General features: G+C 38.7%; 1 protein-coding gene across 1 annotated transcript in view; it reads right to left on the bottom strand.

The window, feature by feature from the left end:
- Positions 1-18,698, bottom strand: part of LOC121319534 (voltage-dependent calcium channel subunit alpha-2/delta-4-like) — a 152,652-nt gene extending 133,954 nt beyond the window's left edge. Inside the window, exons 1-6 of the mRNA XM_041257058.1 lie at positions 18,445-18,698; positions 11,925-12,006; positions 6,608-6,724; positions 5,201-5,260; positions 2,264-2,426; positions 1,049-1,180 (exon numbers count right to left, since the gene is read on the bottom strand). Coding sequence (XP_041112992.1) covers positions 1,049-1,180; positions 2,264-2,426; positions 5,201-5,260; positions 6,608-6,724; positions 11,925-12,006; positions 18,445-18,566 — 676 coding nt within the window. The 5' untranslated portion in view covers positions 18,567-18,698. The remainder of the gene's footprint in view (positions 1-1,048; positions 1,181-2,263; positions 2,427-5,200; positions 5,261-6,607; positions 6,725-11,924; positions 12,007-18,444) is intronic.
- Positions 18,699-19,086: the final 388 nt, after the last annotated feature.

The raw sequence follows: 19,086 nt of genomic DNA, 5'->3' as shown, positions 1-19,086 counted from the left end.
TGCCACTTATTAATATAAAGACACTTTGGTTGATCTAGTCTGCATTACAATATCTATGGCAGGCAATTCTAAACTGAAGAGCAGCTCCTGAACTCCTTATAAAATCATCTTAACACATAACTGAATTATTATTATTTTATTTTTTGTTTAATTGCCTTAATAATCATTCAGGAAATTGCAAACATCATGAAAAGGCGAGGGAACATTTGGATAAGGTAATATAATGTAGAATTGACAGATTCTGATTGTGCAAAGCACATGTGGGTACAACATACTGGAAGTTATGTGCTTGTTCACATCTCTCTCTGAATCTCTACCCACACCTGTGTTGGTTATGCAAAAATGAAGCAAAATGGGTTATTTCTATAAGGTGATGCAAAACTTTTGACCATAGATGTATGTTACAAAATGAGAAGCAACAAACTTAAAGAGATCCTGGATTATATTACTTTATGTTTAGCCCAAGGGTCTATTTATAAAACATAAGGACTGTTTCAAGGATTGTTTTGTTAAAGACTGTTTTTTACATCCCGTTTTGATTAATTAATTCAAGTTCATAAAACCCCTTTTCAACAGTTGTATTAATCTATTCTATTTTCAAAGCAGCAGTTTAGCTAAGAGAATGTTTATAAACACTAGCCAGAACATTTCCCTCAGAATATATGAGTATTCAGAGTTTAGGAAGGATCGATGCTGGTTTTCTCACATTCAAATTCTCTCACCTTCTCAAAAACAGTTTTTGGGGCAGGCCAGCGAGCTTGGCTAGGAGTCCGTAACAAGCCAGAAATCATTGGGATCAAACTCCTTGACAATAATTGGCTTCTCACTTAACTGAATCCCTGTCTCTGTGGTTTTTAAATTCCTCCCGTTCCACCTCGCTTTTCATGAGGTGGCTGATCGATTGTACAGCGATGGACAGTGAAAGCTGACTTGCAGCCTATCGTTTCTATGCCATGCAATCACTCTCCCAGAGCAAAGCACTTTGAGAATGAGTCACTGTTTGTATAATATATTGGTGCTGTGGGGCAGAAGTGGCATGCATCCATACCTGGGTAGAGCCTGAAGAATCCTGTAAAGCTGCCGAAGTACTGCCAGGTAAGGGTGGGGTCCCTCTCGAAGTTATCTACAAACAGGGGGTTCAGAGCCTCTGACATGTACACCCCATTCAGAATATCTGGGTCTGCAAGGAACAGCACGAGAACACGGGCATGAGGAGAATTCTGCTGTATCCCTGTGTGAAGGACTATCAAGGGAGCTTTAGCTAAAGGGCCACAAACCTCCTTCTACGTTAAGAATTGCAATGATCTCCCTCAGCATGTACTGGCATTTCCACTATCGATGATGCACCTTAAACAATCTCTTACCAGCATCTTCACATAACTGTAGAAAACTCTCACTGCAGTCGTTTATGTTTACTTTCGAAAATCCACCAAACAACCCAAGCCGTCCCATTTTATCAGCTTGTTCCTGCCCCACTGAATTGATCTCCAAATTTCTTGAAGATATCTTTCGTGTGTTTAAAGATATAGCACTGCAACACGGACAACATGGGACACAGCAAAGGTAACGTTTCTTGTAAACTTTGCAGGGTGTTCTGTAACACTTTAAACCACATGATTGCCATTCACTTCAAATTGCAATGATTGTGCATTATATAATGAGGCAGGGCGGAGGCCTGAATGTAAATAAAGTGTGGGTTTATGTGTTTTGGGTTGTGGCTGGCAGGGATGGGGTTAATTCCTATCCCTGTCAAATACATGTGAGAATGTGGCTGTTCCCAAATTAGATAATTGGTGCTAATTGGGAACAGTCACAGGATATAAAAGGGGATCTTGAAGCTCCATTAGAGAGAGGCTACCAGGGAGCTGGGAACAGAGGGAAGTACTATGTGTACAAAGATGACGTGAGCGTTTGTAGTTTAAACACTTTTTTGCACACTTTTATTATCCACAGCACACGCTCAAAATAAACCAAACACAAAACAAAAGCTTATTTTCATTTGGAAACTAGACTAAAACACTTGTTTTAACTAAAGTAAGACGGGACAGCTAAACTGTTCCCCCATATCCCAAAACACCAGCTTCTTTACAACACTCAGTTGTCTATCTTTTAAACTACAAACACTCACGTTTTCTTTGTACAGAGCAAGTGCCACTTTCTAACTGCAAATGGTACCCTAATGAGGCTTCTATTGCCTAAATGTCTAAACTCAGAGGCCTTGTGCGCACAGACAGTGCCCTGCCCCTTTGGCGGGCAGCGGTACCTTTGTTGTAGACGTTGGTGGGGACTTGGATGTTGCTGAGCGAGGTGTTGACAGGCAGGTCGTTGAAATGCTCGTTGGACTCCAGGATGAATTCGCTGCCCAGCTCCACGTAGTTGCCATCTTCATCCCTCTCATTGATCTTCACAGAGTTGAAGTAATCATACTGCCAAAAAGGGAGAAAAACCACAAAGCTTGAAATGTGCTCCACAGAAAACACATTACAAGCCTTACTGAACACTGGAATAGATCCATGGAGGTTTTGCAGAGGAAAACAGCAAGGAGTTAGTGAACAAACAAAAAGCATGCCAGTGGCATAGTGTGACAGAGCAACAGATCTCAGAATGGGGTTAGAGTGGAAAATCAGTGTTTGACTCATCTTGCTTCAGTGACCCCTACTGGTCAGGCATCGGTTCTACCATCAGACTCCATCACCCCCAATAAAGATTGTGGACTGACAGAAATAACGGACTGTTATATGTGAAGTTTTTTGCAGTGGTAGCAGCTTTATTTATTATATTGGATACATACATGCAAACTTGAAATTTTAAAATACAGTTCTGTACAGCATCACAAGTCATTTACATATTACTGAGGATTATGAAGAAGGGAGCATCGAATGCATCAAAGGGTGTTATCCATGATATGTTTTTAAAATTTACAAACAGATTATCCTGTTTCCTAGGTGACCAGTCAAATACATTTCTTTGGATCAATTTGGATTTTTACATAGTAAAGTTTCAAAAAAAAAAAATTATATTAAAATAGCATCACAACTACAATAAAAATGTGAACATGCTGCATCATGTTGTTAAAATTGAAAATCTCTGACTTGGCTGTAGAAAAAACAGTGCCTCTAAAAACACCATCTCACTGTAAACTGCCTGTCAAAAGTGGAAGGCACCAATTGAGCAGCTGCTGTACTGCAGTAAAATGCATAGGAATCATTTAAAAGGCTAATGTTTTCTTTACAACATATCAAAATATGGAGCTGATGTAAGTATAGTCGTAGTGCAAATAATTATGGCTGCAAAATCCAAAATGCCTAGCACCAATTATTTTGCACTGCAGCCTATGTAAGCTTACAAGCAATGCTAATTACTCAACATGCACAAATAATGAGGGTCACATGAGCGCCGCCTGTGCATCTGGCTATTTAGTGGCCACACTTACAGCCCAGAGGTAAGGTTACTTACCGGTAGGTGTACAGAGAGCAATAGGCGCTGTATGAGATTTGTGGAGCACAAAAATCAAACCAAACAAAAAAAATGTCAGAGGAAGGGCAGCAAAGTCCTCTTGGCGCACGGAAACGAAAATAAACATTTTTTGAGGAGCTGAGAGTCCTTACGGCTGAGGTCACTCAGCATGAAATTGAGTTATTTGGAAAAGCCTCAACCAACATCAGTTATGCTACCAAAGAGGCCATATGTTCTTCTGTAGTAGAGAAAGTCAATGCTGTCGGTGTTATCAGGAGGACAGTTAACCAGGTGATGAACATGTGAAATTCAGCTATTAGGTCTAGGATGACCTGCGGAGTGAGATGATAACACCTTACCACCACATCCTCCGGCATCCTAAACAAAGTGAACCTGGGTTTGAATATGTGGAGTTTTCTTCGTCTTGCCCTTCCCCTCCGATGGTTTTCCTACCTGTCCTAAATAAGACCCAAGTGTTGCCGAATCAAGAAGTGTACCACAGCAGCCATCCTGAGGCCAATGACAGGTCTCTGAAGGTGTGTGGTTTTATACAGCTCTTAATGTTTGCACCCGCTTAGTATTCCAGATCCCCCCCCCACCCAATTCCATGCTCTTTTCTTCATTTGGATACATTTCAATATATTTTAAATGGATTAATGATGGCAAAGTGCTCATTTGATAGCGGCTGCAGAACAGCAAATGAAAACCATTCTTTACATATGCCACATCTTTAGTGGCTGCTAAAGTCCCACTTTATGGCTTCTAAACATGGTTTGCTTATGCAAAACGCAGACCCAATATGGGTGTTTTTCAGCCGCAAATCCCTTTGCACGTATACTTATATAAGCTCCTATGATCTTTAAATGCTTGTGCAACACTACAAATGCTATATTATTTTTACTAATATTTATTTGGAGGTTACAAAGACACTGTAGCACAATTGTTACTTTTTTTCCTACTCGATTTGGGTACAAGTTTAATAAGACAGACATAACAAAGTATGTTATGCATATTTAACTAAATTATACTTGAGTAACAATAATTGTTACTATTATCTGATTATGTCTATTGTTTATTCTATTATATATATATATATATATATATATATATATATATATATATATTTATTATTTAATAAAAATTGTGTCATATATGAATTGTTGACCTGCTTGATATCCTGCCATTAAAAAAAAAACAACCTGCTATAGTACTGTCAGGATTGAGACCCCACTTGCTCTGCTGCTTCCGATATACCTGCTGCAGAGGCAGAGCAGCAAAGCGGTGGCGCATTACTTATTCCCACTCCTATAACCATGAAACCACACCTAATAAGTTAATGATTCAAGAGGTGTGTCTTCCTGACACACAGAGTGATGCAGTAGATTCTCCAAATGGAATAACCCTATTTCAGCAGCACCCCCTTCATTAGAAGGCATGACTGCATGGTGCTGTATGCCAGGTGAGAAATACAGTCACAGGAGTGCAGGTTTGCGTCCTGGCAATGCAACATTGACAGTCTTCGCAGATTCCACAGGGAGCATTCCTGAGGGTTATGGAGTCATAATCAGCAGGGATTGAGTCATCTCATATTGCTATAGTAGCCTCTACTGGCCAGGCATCAACTTAGAGAACCTTTGGTTCGCCTGAGCTGTTGTGGGGAGTTGCTGCGGTGAGGGTTTATTTGAACACTCTAAATTAGGGAGAAAAGGGTCAAATAATTAGAGAAAAGAAACAGTGAACTCACCTCTAACGACGCATTATACTCATGGTACAAGTCAGCATCCTCTGCGGCACTGACCAGCCTCTGCGTGGAAAAGAAAAGAAAGATACGAGTTGAAAAAAAACGATTAGGATCAAGTAAGGTGAAAGCCAGATAATGAGTAATAATATAGATTTAACACCACAGGAGCAGCCTATTGTTTGATAACTACATAATCCGTTCCAGTACACAAGTAAAGCACACATTAATGAACTAATGTGGCTCTGGGCAGACTGCCAATCACTGAAGCTTATAGTGCTGTAATACAGGCTCTGACAATGCTATCATTGTAGTGAGACTCATTGTACAGGAAGCGCTTTATATATTGGGATGAATTGAGTGCTTTTCAATCTGGAAAGCATGTATACCTGTACTGTCAATAATACTGTGCCTGCATTGCAAGCTATCTGCATTTGATAAGCCCCACTGCTTTGAAACCTCTTGCAATAGCAATGGTGATTACAGACCAGTTGTTGTCAGTATTGAGCCCAAGCTGAAGTTCTGTACTCTGGTAATAGTCTGTGTGCAAGGGGATTATTGTGATTTTATACTATTAAATATGGAACATGCTCTTTGTGTATTAATGATAACATTTTGCAGTGATTCAATGTTTTCACTGTGATGCAGCCAAATGACAATGATACGATTGCAACATTTCTGGGAAAGATTCTCATTTTCTTTTCCGCTCATCTGAAAACTGTATTTTTTTACAACCTCTGTTATTTTTGATGCAGACACAGAAAAACATGCACTTTAAACATAATGAATTCTTCTAGTCAAGATCTACAGGCATCTCACCCCAATCAACTTGACAAGCTCTATACACGAGGTGCACAAATCCTACAGTATCTAAATCTTTCAGATGGGAGTCGGTATGTATAGTATGGAAATCAGATGGTATCACAATGCCTCAATTGTTTGAAACTGTACAACACTGTAAAAAAAATAAAAAACCCATAGAAATATAATAATAGCATTTATAATAATTCCATTCATGCATGGTGACCTCATGTGGAGATATGCAAAACTCTCTTCTACTCTTAATAACACCATGTAACAATTTTTTTTTTTTTTTTTTTTTTTTTTGTTCCTGGGTAGTAAGTGTTATTTCCTAATTGCTTAAAAAAGTATAGAAAATGGCTATTATTCCCCACAAACTTTGCTTTTGTGACCAGGACAGTGATATTTCAAAATATCACTATTTCCAATGGGAAAATGGGCAAATGTGTGTCTTTTTGTTAACATAAAGTCAGAAAAAAAACAACATATGAATCCAAATTAACATGCATTTATACTAAATAAATACAAAAATGACTACAAAAGATTTAGAAGTGAGTAGTTTTTAGAGATTTACGATTATACTGTATTTACAGTATTTTACAATTTTCTTACCTTCACGGCTTTCATTTTTCTGCCCAACATCGCCTCCATTTCCTCAGCGAATTTCTTCACCAGTTCCAAACCTTCCACCTCCTCGATCTTTATTATCGACTCGACGTCCTTGTATTTCTGTGTGTGTGAAGAGGACCACTTGTCACATCATCAGCACTAACCAATCCTTCATGTTTCCTGCTCCTGAGATCTTTGTATTGCAATGGTCCTTTACTAATTGGTTGTTTTCCCATTAAGTGACATATAAAGTTCATTTGGAATATCTCTCAGCTGCGAGGAGGGCGGAGAGCTGTGTCGATGTGCTTCGGATGTATCAAGGAGTAACGCGGGGTAACTAGCCAGCTAAATAACAAAACCACAGTACCGGACTTTGTGAAAAGTATGATACAGAATATAACTGTCAGGCAGAAATTCTATAGAAGCATCTGATATAAAGGAAACGCTCTGTTGAAAAGCCCACATTGACACATTTATAGTGTTTATGGGGTGTGCAATACATATTGTGCATGGGTCATTCTAGTTCAAATGGACCATCAGTGGTTCAATCAAATGATTATTAAACAAGCTTTAAAATTATACTAAAGTTATCCCCAACATGACAAATTTGTGGTCAACAGAAAATGTTTACCACGTTCATACTCATTCTCACCATGCTTATGCATCTTATTGTTCATCTCTTCTTTGGCATGTACATGACACCTGCCCTTGCAACATTTCTACATTATCAACCACAAATGAAGGCAACACCTCCACAGAATTGGGTCCAGTTGAGCAGGAATGACTCATGTGGAGTCTGCCTCAGAGCACGACTCAGAATGTCGTCCTTAAGCTCTCAGCATGACTTCTTTTTGCAGATTTCATGTGTCTTATTCGTACTGAAAACTGGTATAAATACTTCAGCATTTGGTGTCTAACTCAGCAGGAGGAAACATTGTCAAATAATGTGGTCATTTGAGCTGCAAAGAGCCATTTGGCAGTCAAAGTGAGTCAATTTCAAACAATGTAAGAACTCCAAGCATGAATTTCAACCTGTGCTGCCCCTGTCAGGCCTGGTTTGCAGTGCTCGGCATGTGCAGGATTTGTTGATAACTATAGCTATTAAATAGGGTTTTGTGGATTAGGGATACTCTTAATCCTGATTGCTGATGCTGCTGCTGCTGCAACTCGACTAAAGAAATGATTTTCGGCATCCTGCGAGTCAGGTCACCAACACAAATCCCTTCTCCACGGTTCCTACAGAGCACAGGAGGAGAATCTGATCACTGAAGAGACCAGTAGATAGATAGCAGCCCAGGGCAGCCTTAAAGCCTTTTCTGTGGCTTTTAGCACATATCAGAGGTGAGTCCTGACCAACACACTGCCAGCTCTTGAGACTCTTGAACGCTCTTTATCTCTTACCCAAGTTGCTAGGCAACCATGGGAATCAGCAGTACTGTAGGCTCAATATCCTAGAGTAACTATTCCACCTTACTGCACAGGGCACTTCTCTACAAGATCCACTTTGCTGTGGAAAGCCTATTTAATGCAGAGCAAAGATCTTTCTGTTTTATTCTCTTCTTCAAAGGGCTTCAGGCCCAGCCCCTCAGGTCAGTAAGCGCCAGTTAAGGAAGTCCATGTTGATCATTAAGACTTAATTAGCTAATAATAATGTGATACAGTCATCTCAAATTCTTTGTATCAGATAGTTTGAGTCAGATGGAAGTCTCATTTAGATTTTCAATGTTCAAGCCTCTAAAACAAACCACCTAAAATCAAATAAAAAAACAAGAAAACCACCCCTAAAGATTTATACCAAGGTCAATTGGGCACAGCAAGAAAATACAAACACAACACAGAAAGCCTTTGCATTCAAATAATTAAATAATAACTTCATTAAATTACACTGGTGCGGCTTGACCCAATCCTGGCCAATTTTATAAAGATGCAGAGCAGTATAATTCTCTCAGAGGCATAGCAGGCAGAATTGACACGTATTTTGCTTATCAAGCTACAAGGTGTGGAATTTACCAAACAGGACTGTAAAGAGTTGAAAAAAATGAAAAGATTATTTCGGAGGTTCGAAGCAATTCCTAAAATACGATCTTTAAAACCAGAGAAACAAAGATTATCGAATTCCATCTTTGTACTATGATGGAAACAGTTCCTCATCTTCAGAAGTTGATATGCAAAAGACAATTCTTTCAAAAGTGTTCAAACCCTTGGAACTGTCCGATTAACAATGCTGTTCATTTATACCAGAGCACTGAAATAGGGAGACACCAAACCTTTAAAATCTTAAACACAAAACAATACCAATTATCAAGCTTATGATTCATAAGTACCAATGTAGTTTTATGTACATATGACAATGATGTGACAAAGGGGAACACTGTAGAACAAATCTGCCACATGAAGAAGTCAGGAAATGGTAGATTGAGATAAAAATAACAAGTATCCCCATAATGGCGGTAAATTCCCAATCAGAGCTGTCAGTATGAAATGAAAGCTGATGAATACGACGTGTATCTACAGAATCAGAATTGACAATTCATGTTAAATCACAATTTTAATATATATATATATAGATTATATATATATATATATATATAGATATATATATATATATATTATTATATTAATAGGCTATATATATATAATACCAACTGATGGATATTCTGACCACCTCCACATACACACATGTTAGTACCAAGCTTCATGACAACTGGATAAGTGGTTTCCAGGGATATAGAAAAATGTGAGGTGAGACATACATATATAGCAATGGAACCCAGAAACACTGTGCAGGATTGTACATTTAATAAAATAATAAAAGCAATTACAAAGACATTTAAATCTACCTAATCAAAATTAATGTGGCAGGGCTGAACACACATTACTGAAAATATGGTCCAGTTAACAACCCATTTAAAATCTGCCCATTCATTTCCAAAGCCCTGTCTTCGTTGGAGAAAATCCAGCATTTCCAGTGTTCATTTTTACTCTTGTTTGTGTGTGTAATTTTGATATGATGAAATATTTAATATTTTATAATAATGGATGATTGTGGCAATGTTGCCCTGCCCCTGGGTGTATTTTGGTGTTGTATGTTGCATGTAGTGTGTTAATGTTGGTGTATAGTCATTGGCACACAGGATGTAATATGGGGTATGTGCACGAGTGTTTAAAAAGTATATCTGCATTTAGGCAAGAGGATTGCACAGCACTTCACGTGCAGGTAAAATTTAGTAATATGTGAGCGTGGGGAATTGCACTTATTAATTCGCGTGCAGTTTTACCGAGACTCCAATTGAATGATTGATTAGCAATCACTCTAATCACTCACTCGGGATTGTGTTTTCGGGAGCGTAGAACGTGAGAGAGAGAGGAGAAACGTAAACAATAATATCAATTGCTACGAGTGCTGGAAGGACTAGCACCGTACTTGTTTTGTGTAGCGTTCGTCCACTCTGTTTTGTTAGTGTCCACTCTGTTTTGTTAGTGTCCACTCGTTTGGTTAGTGTCCACTCGTTTTGTTAGTGTCCACTCTGTTTTGTTAGCGTCCACTCTGTTTTGTTAGCGTCCACTCGTTTTGTTAGCGTCCACTCTGTTTTGTTAGCGTCCACTCATTTTGTTAGCGTACACTCTGTTTTGTTAGCATCCACTCTGTTTTGTTAGCGTCCACTCGTTTTGTTAGTGTCCACTCGTTTTGTTGGTCTATTTATTTTGGCCGCAAGTGCCATGTCCCGTTTTGGTGTCAGTGTTTTGTTACAATCTTTTTATTTGCTGTCTGTTTACCTATTAAATGCTGAGTGTAACCAAGCGCTCAGCTTCACCAAACTACACCTCTCTGTTTATTTTGTGTTGGTTCCTGTTTCTGGTCTGACGTCACCCACTGCAGCCGTTAACAATTAAGCTGCAAAACTTCTTGAAAAATAAGCTTTAACTGCAAAAAACTAATATATTTGATCCTAATGAATTTCAGTAAAGTGTTCTAAATTTATGTTGCTGTATTATTCTGTTCTATATCCTCTTAAATTGCACAGGCATTAACCCACTCCTGTTACGGTGTAGCTGCCTTTCTCATGTATTCAAAATGGGTCAGTATTTGAATGGGCCATACCTGTGTTTCTCTTAAGACTTCCAGAAGTCAGTATAATAACGAATGGCATTTTTCTGTGCTTGAACATGTAATCCATAGAAATTTACATTATGTAGGATTAAAAGATTGCAGTGAAATTTTCAACATAGCTTAATCACAAAGCTTAATTCTTGGTACCAGAAAACCAAGTCAGCAATTCACAAGCACCAAAATGTAAAAGGCTGTCCAAACGTAAAAGAAAACAGTTCTGGAAATTACTGTCGCAACTCTATCAAAATGGTTTTGGATGGACATCTTACTGTCTCCTACCGTCTTTATATTTCATATAAGTCATATTTCTGTTTTTCATCAAATCAATAAGACTCAGGGTGACCAGATTTCCAAAGCTCATGATTAGGACACACAGACTAAAATTGTTTTGAAACTATACATTTTTAAGCATGTTTCTTATTTGAATCTAGTTCTTTTATCGCTATTACTGTTTTCACATTAAACTAGCAAAAAACAACCTCTGATTGCTGCTCAACCACTGCACCTTCCCTTTCCAGTTCGTGGCCTCATTTAACTACATATTCTAAGGATATGTATTGCTATCTTTACCCTTCATTTCTGTCATTTTGCATTTTTATATAGTATAGTAACCTATAAGAAAAATATTATTCTGAAACCATTAATATGATTGTTGATTGTTTATGTCATTAATGCAAGATGTGCTATCTGCAAACCTGGACTACTTTTTTTTTGGGGGGGGGGGGGGGGGGGGTATATTTCGGGACAGTGATGGGAAAAGGGGGTGGTCCCGGTCATTTCAGCTCATCAGTGTCTTTTGGGTCAAAGCATGTTCCTGGCTGAAAGCAGGTCAGTTAATCTAGGAAGCAGCTGGTTGGTAAATAAGAGGAAAGAAACAATTGAAGGGGTAGTTTCTTTCAAAACTGCACATTTGAGAGCAGTTAAGTGAATGGACTTACATGACTTAGAAGTTATGAAATTATTTTGTTTGCTACAATGGATTTAATTTGAACCCCCAAAGTTTCAGCTACTGTATGCAAATTCATCAAAATTTCTGTTTGCATATGAGGCAGTGTCTTTGCTCCTCTGTTTGAGACTCAGTAGCATAGCCAGAACACACATTACATTTACCTCCTTGTAAGACATCTCTGTATAGCTGAGCTACGATATCTTCGCATAGCTACAGTAGCTGTGTGTTAAATGTATTTATAGTAATTAAAAGCAGCTCACCTTTTGTAGCAGGTGGGAACCTGAGTATTTTGTTGCTAGAGAGAACATTTCTCCTCCGAATGCTTCTGCCCATTGTTTAACCCTGCACACACAAAAAAAAAAACAACATGAATATATAATATATATATATATATATATCCTAATATATATATATATAATATATATATATATATTATAATAAAGCAAGCTTTTTACATCCCATGACTATTTTTTGCACTCATTTTTAAGAGTTCTGGGTTATGTGGCTCCTATATTGAGTTATCAGCTTTTTTCTCTACCAGGCTTTCGATGGGGCTGACAGAGCTTAAACTTTACATTGTCTCATGATTAGGATGGAATGAAAAAGACTGGCACAGAGTTCTCTGGGCAAGCTCGAAGCCAGATAAAGGCAGATCTGGAGAAAAACGGTATTAACTCAGTATTGAGAAATATAGCCCAGATCCACTCAGATTCATTTCAAACACCATAAACTAGTAATGGAAATATTAAAAAAGCAATACAAATTACATTTGGAGCTACTTTCCATAATATTGCTAAGTCTTATCTGTTTGTAAATACTTTCAGTAAACTGTCTTTATTTTAATTGAAATCCTCAGCTCAGTCTCTGGATTTCAATAAACCAGACAGAGGTATTATTGTATTGCTTATCATCCCCCGCTGAAAACAAAAAGATCAGCAACAAGCTGACTGGGAATTATCTTTCATTTCTTTTCCCCTTCTGATCGTATGATGAGTGCAATCATTCTGAGTGATTCTGGGTTCTGTTTTCTTTCAATTTTCCTTTTCCTGGCTTTGAGCTTGTCTAGAGAAATGATGTGACAATATAACCTGTCAGCCCCACCTTTGCTAAGTGTGTGTGTGTGTGTGTGTGTGTGTGTGTGTGTGTGTGTGTGTGTGTGTGCATGCGCGCACGCGTATGTTTATAGGTGGGGCTAGTAGAGTTGAATAGTCACATGGTCACTTGAAATGTAAATAGTGTGTTTTTTTAATTTTGACTAATTTTGTAAATAAAGTTTATTGGAAATCTAAGTTTGTGTTATATATGGCAGGAATGGGTTTCCCCTTTGTTTAGATCAAGTGGGGAATGTGGCCAGGCATAAACTGATTTATTGTGTATATTTTGCACTGTAAAGCACATGTAGAGAAAAGCATAACCAGCTTTATAACAAGAGCTGACATTCTAGTGAAGTCAAACTTGGGTTTCAAGCTGTAGTTGGCAGTATTTATAGGACTGTCTGGTATTTACTATTCAATCTCTAAATCTATATTACATGGGATCAACAAAAAAAATTAAGGGGTCTTTTGTACTTTACCAGAATTTTTACATGAACATCAGCATGATGATGCAAAAAAACAACCGAAGACACAAGCTCTGTATCCTCATAGCTAGTTATGGCCATGTACAGAACAGTGTCAAAGAAACATGGAATACCAAAATCCACAACCAGACCAATAATCAAGAAATACCACAGAACAAATTCAACTGAAATGCTTGAAAGAAGTGGATATAGAAGAGAATATTGTGGGTACAGCAGGTAGGAGAATCATCAGAGCAGCTAAACATCCAAGATTAAAATCCAAGGACTTAAAGAAAGATTTAAAAGCATCAGGCATAATAGCCTTCTACAATATGTAAGTAAAACAAAAGAGATTGTACTTACGGAGAAAATCTGTTCTTTGCTATCAATATGCGATACTGGATAGCTAGCAAAGGGGGGATTGTATTTGAAACAACGTAAAGATATTTATTCGTTCTATATTTGTATGCTTCTCTGGTTCTACAAGTAATTTTTTGGAATGCAAGTTGCATGAACTCTAAATAAAAACATACTGTCATTATTAAAAAACATCACAAGCATGAGCATACAGTATCTAACAACCACAAACATGAGGAGAAAAGAAACCTACAGTACAGTACTTACTATCTGCCTTTGTAGATCAGTTACCAACTGGAAAAGGTGAACTAAAGTACTTACTTTTAGAGATGTAACAGCAGGTGGATTTGATTTGATATACTGGTTAAATGCGACTCACTCCATACTTCTAAACATAACTTTATACACAAAACCAGCTTGGAATTTTTTGGCTGGCAAATCTGGTAACATATATAAAGTACTCAGCAACCCTGGGTAGGTTTTACATATCAAACCCAGGTGATAAAATTACAAATAAAACAGACGAGGTAAGTATGTGTCTTATGCTGATGTCAGTGTCACTAAATTCATCAGCTCGACTACAAGGGTGCAAGTTCTATAACCTCTCATGGAAACAGGCCTGGCTGATATCACCAGTGATTAAAATCCATGCTGCGAGGTTCGTGGTTGGAAAAGTTCTGCTTTCATTTATGCAATTCTGGGGAAGCCTGATAAGCAAAACAGGAAGGATGCTAATGAGACAAGAGCGGGAACAATCTGAACGAGAAAGCGGAGAACCCTGGACGGGGTTCACTGGAGGTTTATTTGCTTCCTCAGCATTGTTTAACTAACAGCAATATTCTTATAATGGGTTATAAACCAGATTCAAAAGGTAGAAAGACCGACTACAATGACGTGTAGAGGAGCCAGAGGGAAATACTGTTTGTGTGTTATGAGACTGAGGAAAGGGTTCTATTGTTTTAGTCTCTGTTTTTACTTTTAAGAGTTTGAATATGTATTACTTTGTATGTCCTTACACAATGTACTGTGTTATAAGCAGAACCAGTGTGCTGCAGTGTACTATGATTCTGTGTAATTATTGCACATCGCATTCACTTTTAAATCTTTCAGTGAAGACTTTCATATGGATCTCCTGCTCTCTGGTGTGAAATCTTCGTTTTAGAAAAACCTAAACTCATGTTGTCACATGTTGTCCAGTAGACCTGAAAGGATCTAGTGGACATGAAATAGTGGACACAGTGTCTGCAGGGACCAACTTGTATATCAGTTTTGTTCAATCACGGTCCTGGAAGGCCATTCCACTCCAGGTTTAACAGGTAAAGTGAGATAATGAACTTCTTCAGGGACGAAGACCAGGAGTGCACTTGCCCTCCAGGGCCATGATTGGCCATCCTTGATCTAGACAGTCTCCAGGGTGCTCCTTCTTCAGTCCTGATACAAACCAAACCCTTTAGCTGCTACCAATTCTGGCTAAGGCTAACCCCACCCTCTTCTCTGTGAGTCCCTGACTAAATCCCTTCTGCAAGTCCGTCCCCCCAGGTGTAGCCTGGCCTATCAGGTTCCCTACATTTTAAGTCCAAACCTGTGGGACTTGGAATTAGGGCTGGACGATAATGAAATTATCGACTAAAAAAAAGTAATCTTTTAACTCCGACAAATTGTGACTTTTTCAGTAGTTACTGTGGTTTTCTTTCTGACTGCTTTTCATTTATGGGCTTTTTCAAATAAGCATCTCTTACAGTCAAATGAGTTGTGTACAGGAAAGGAGGAGAGGAAGGAACACTGGGTAGCAGTGGCGTTGATCGTTATTAACTGTGGTTGGCTGTCAGAAACACAATTATTGCAAAATTATACAGTTATCGACACTACATTTTCAGATTAAACTAATTATCGTTAATTTTACAATAATCACTGATCTAATTACAGTTACCCTACTTAACCCTAACAACACAATAACCCAGAGCTGGCTAAAAAAACAAACAGACCAAAAAATTACAAAACAAAAAAAAAACTAAAACAAAACAAAAAAATAACTACTGTTTAACCAAACTGCACAAGGTTCAGTATTTTTTCATATTGATATCAGTGATGAAGCAAAGGAGCCAATGTGGAGATCAATGAGCCACATATGGCTCAGGAGTGACCAGTTGGACAGCCCTGCAATAACCCATAGCCTGCCTCCAGCTCTGTCCCATTCTTATACCCCTGGGGAGTGGCCCGTGGCCTGGAATCACCGCCAACATCTCCATCAGAGTCACTGTGCTGTGTACTCTATGAGATCAGTGACTCTCTGAAGTTCATGCTAAATGAGAGCAGAGATAATGCGCTCACTTTGGGTAAGCACATCTTTTGTTCAGGATTGCACACTGAAGCATTGCCAGACCAAATCCAGTGCCACCTTCATTTAGAAAATCCATTGCTATTTAAGAAAATTAAACCCCATTAATACTTTGACATCACCGCTCTTTGCTAAATATAACAACACCCGCTCTCTTGGAGAATTTCAGAATAGAGATGTAAGGATCATTCTGGTCAAAATATTTATTAAATGCAATGATCATCATTAAGCTACTCAGGTCTGCCTCTTCTAAGCTAAATAAAGATGGGAAACTTTTTTCAGTGATCTGTGAAGAACATGTCCTATTTTTTTAGTTAGCTTTAACCTGGTCTAATATTCTAAATAACTTTTCCTTGTCGAGTTGTGTTGAAAATGCCCCTATTCACAAAACTCAAGGGAATCTCAATATAAAAACAGATGTCATTTAAGGGTAAAAGAAAAATACATCAGAGCTTCAATTGCAAGGAGTGGGATTATAGAATGATTTTTGACATTTCGAAATGAATAATTCCATACCTAAAAGTGAGCTGCAGTGATACAGTGTTAAAAAGGCTGAGTTAGGGGGTTCCAGATTGGTGCATTTAGTAAAGGTGCTCCACGTGGAGTGCAGGATGCACTCTACAGCCTGGAGGTCACCGGTTCGAGTCCAGGCAATTCCACTGCTGACCATGGACGGGAGCTCCCAGGGGGTGACACACAATTGCCCGGGAAGGGAGGGCTAAGGTTGGCCAGGATGTCCTCAGCTTACCACTTGCCAGCGACCCCTGTAGACTGGCCTGGGCGCCTGTGGGCTTTCCTGTAAGCTGCCCAGAGCTGCACTGTCCTCCGACACTGTAGCTCTGGGTTGGTTGTCTGGTGGGCCTGCAGAGTGAAAAGAAGTGGTTGGCTGACGGCACACACTTTGGAGGACAGCGTGTGTTCGTCTTCACCACTCCCGAGTCAGCGCAGGGGTGGTAACATTGAGCTGTGTCTAAAATACAATTGGACATTTCAAATTAGGAGAAAAATGGGGTAAAATCAACTGATGATTACTAAATGAATAAAAAAAAGGTTGAGTTTAACTGAACTGACTTATTTTTTGTTACAAGGAACAGGTCTCCAACATTACATTCAGATGTAACGTTGGAGAGTCTTCAGCTGCGTTTTCCATGCGCTTGCTTCACAACCAAGCTGCCTGTCAAACACCCAGCCCAGCGTGATGTACTGGAGTCTTCTATTCCAACACACTGGACATTGCCGGTAGTGTGTGATGCATAACATGTAAAGTCATTGGCCATAAACGCAGCACAGTCTTCCTCTCCGAGTACCAGATTCGAAAATGTATTTATATTCCGTTAAAGCTCTTTCCAAATAATAATTACGTTATTCAAACTATTATTAAAAAATATTGCTAGTTTGGTACGCTCATGAGAACCTCGGCTTTGTTAAAAAAAAAAAAAAAAAAAGCGAAATTAATGAATAAAGAAATAAATGCTACGTGTTTATATCATGAAAAGTAAGCTGTTAAATATTTTGGAGTGCAATTAAACACTATATTAACATGAAGAAAAAAAGGAATTGAAACAAATGACTTGGTAAATTAATTCACTGATAATCCCATTGGTGGATATAGACTCAGCTGAAAGCTTGTTTTAGGCATTAGGATCAGTCAGGTCACATGTCTTGCTTGTGTTTTCACATTACAGACTTGCTTAATCTTCAACAGTTTAAAGCAAAACTGTAATGGCCTCTGACCCCACTCTGTGACTATACTACATAACGTTAAGATGATGTCATTGTTCGACTCTTTCTCTAACTTCTATACTACTCATACCATTATCTTCCACACTGCAGCCCAGCTTACACTAACCACTGAGCTACACAAACCCACTGCCTTCCACACTGCAGCACTGTAACCACTTAGCTACGTAAAACCCATAATGTAGGTCAGGGGTCTCCAACCCAGGTTTTATAGGTGTCTTTACATCATGAGTGGCTAAAGATCTGGAACACCTGTTATTCTTGACTAATTAAGCCAATAATTGGTTCAATTAAGTAACTAAGAGATTGGTTGAAATGAAAATCAGCAGCCACATCTCCAGGACCAGGGCTGGAGACCGCTGATCTAAGTGGATGGTAATAATAATAATAATAATAATAATAATAATAATAATAATAATAATAATAATAATAATCATTTTGTCAGGGAAGTTCACAAGCAGACTGTGTAAGCAACATTTTGTCAGGAATTCAAATGTATGGCCATGTGTGCAAAGTTTAAACTAATAAATAAAAATGCTTTTAAAAAAATTATTTGTTAATAGAGCCATTAATTCTAAATGAATTGACACAATAATTAAAGTAGTCACCAATTCCTGATAAATTGCACAAATACTGATCAGAATGAACAGCTTTGTTTCCACCACTTAATCAGCTGCCTTCCACTGTAAAGAGTTACCACTATGTGGAAGTACACTCTAATATAATAAACCAACTAATAAACACACACACAAATAAATAAGGTCACAAAAACAACTGCTGCACTTACGTTTCTGTGGGGATCCTAGTCTGTGCGTGTGCAGAGTAGAAGAGACAGCTGGGGCTGATAATCCACAGAGTGATCCACAGCCTTACAGCTGCGCCCAGCCTCCCACAGCAGCACAGCATCATTCCTCTAGTTCTGTCAGGAAAAAAGTATTTAAAAAAAAAACCTCCACACGTTTCTATTTATCAGGAGAGAAATCTACACACACACAGTACGAGACAGTCGCCGGTGGAGAGGGGGAGGTCTCACATGGTGGCTTCTTCTACTTGCTCCCAAGTTCATTTGGAGACGGGATCAAGGGATGATTAGACTGACAGGAGCGTTGACACGGCTGAAAAATGCACATTCTCTCCGCCTGCTTTGTTTTTCTTCCTCTTTGGTCTCTCCGTTCTCATTCTCCGCCCTTTTCCAAGGCGTTTTCCACTGCCTCTGGGAATCCTCCGGCCTTTAGAAATGAAACAGGGTAGTTTGATCCAAGCCTTTGATTCAAAGAACAAATATCAACTTCTAGAGTTCCTGCCAGACCCAATGAGCTCTCCAGAATGGTGGCTCTTGATCTTCAGTTTTTGATAAAAGGGTCCCCTGTCCGGCATAGCTGAGTGTTCCCCGAGATGGAACAGCAGGCACCCGTTCGAGCCGGGTGGA

This window comes from Polyodon spathula, chromosome 8, assembly GCF_017654505.1.
Source record: "Polyodon spathula isolate WHYD16114869_AA chromosome 8, ASM1765450v1, whole genome shotgun sequence".
Lineage (NCBI taxonomy): Eukaryota > Metazoa > Chordata > Actinopteri > Acipenseriformes > Polyodontidae > Polyodon > Polyodon spathula.
This window is presented reverse-complemented; position numbering and strand designations above follow the sequence as displayed.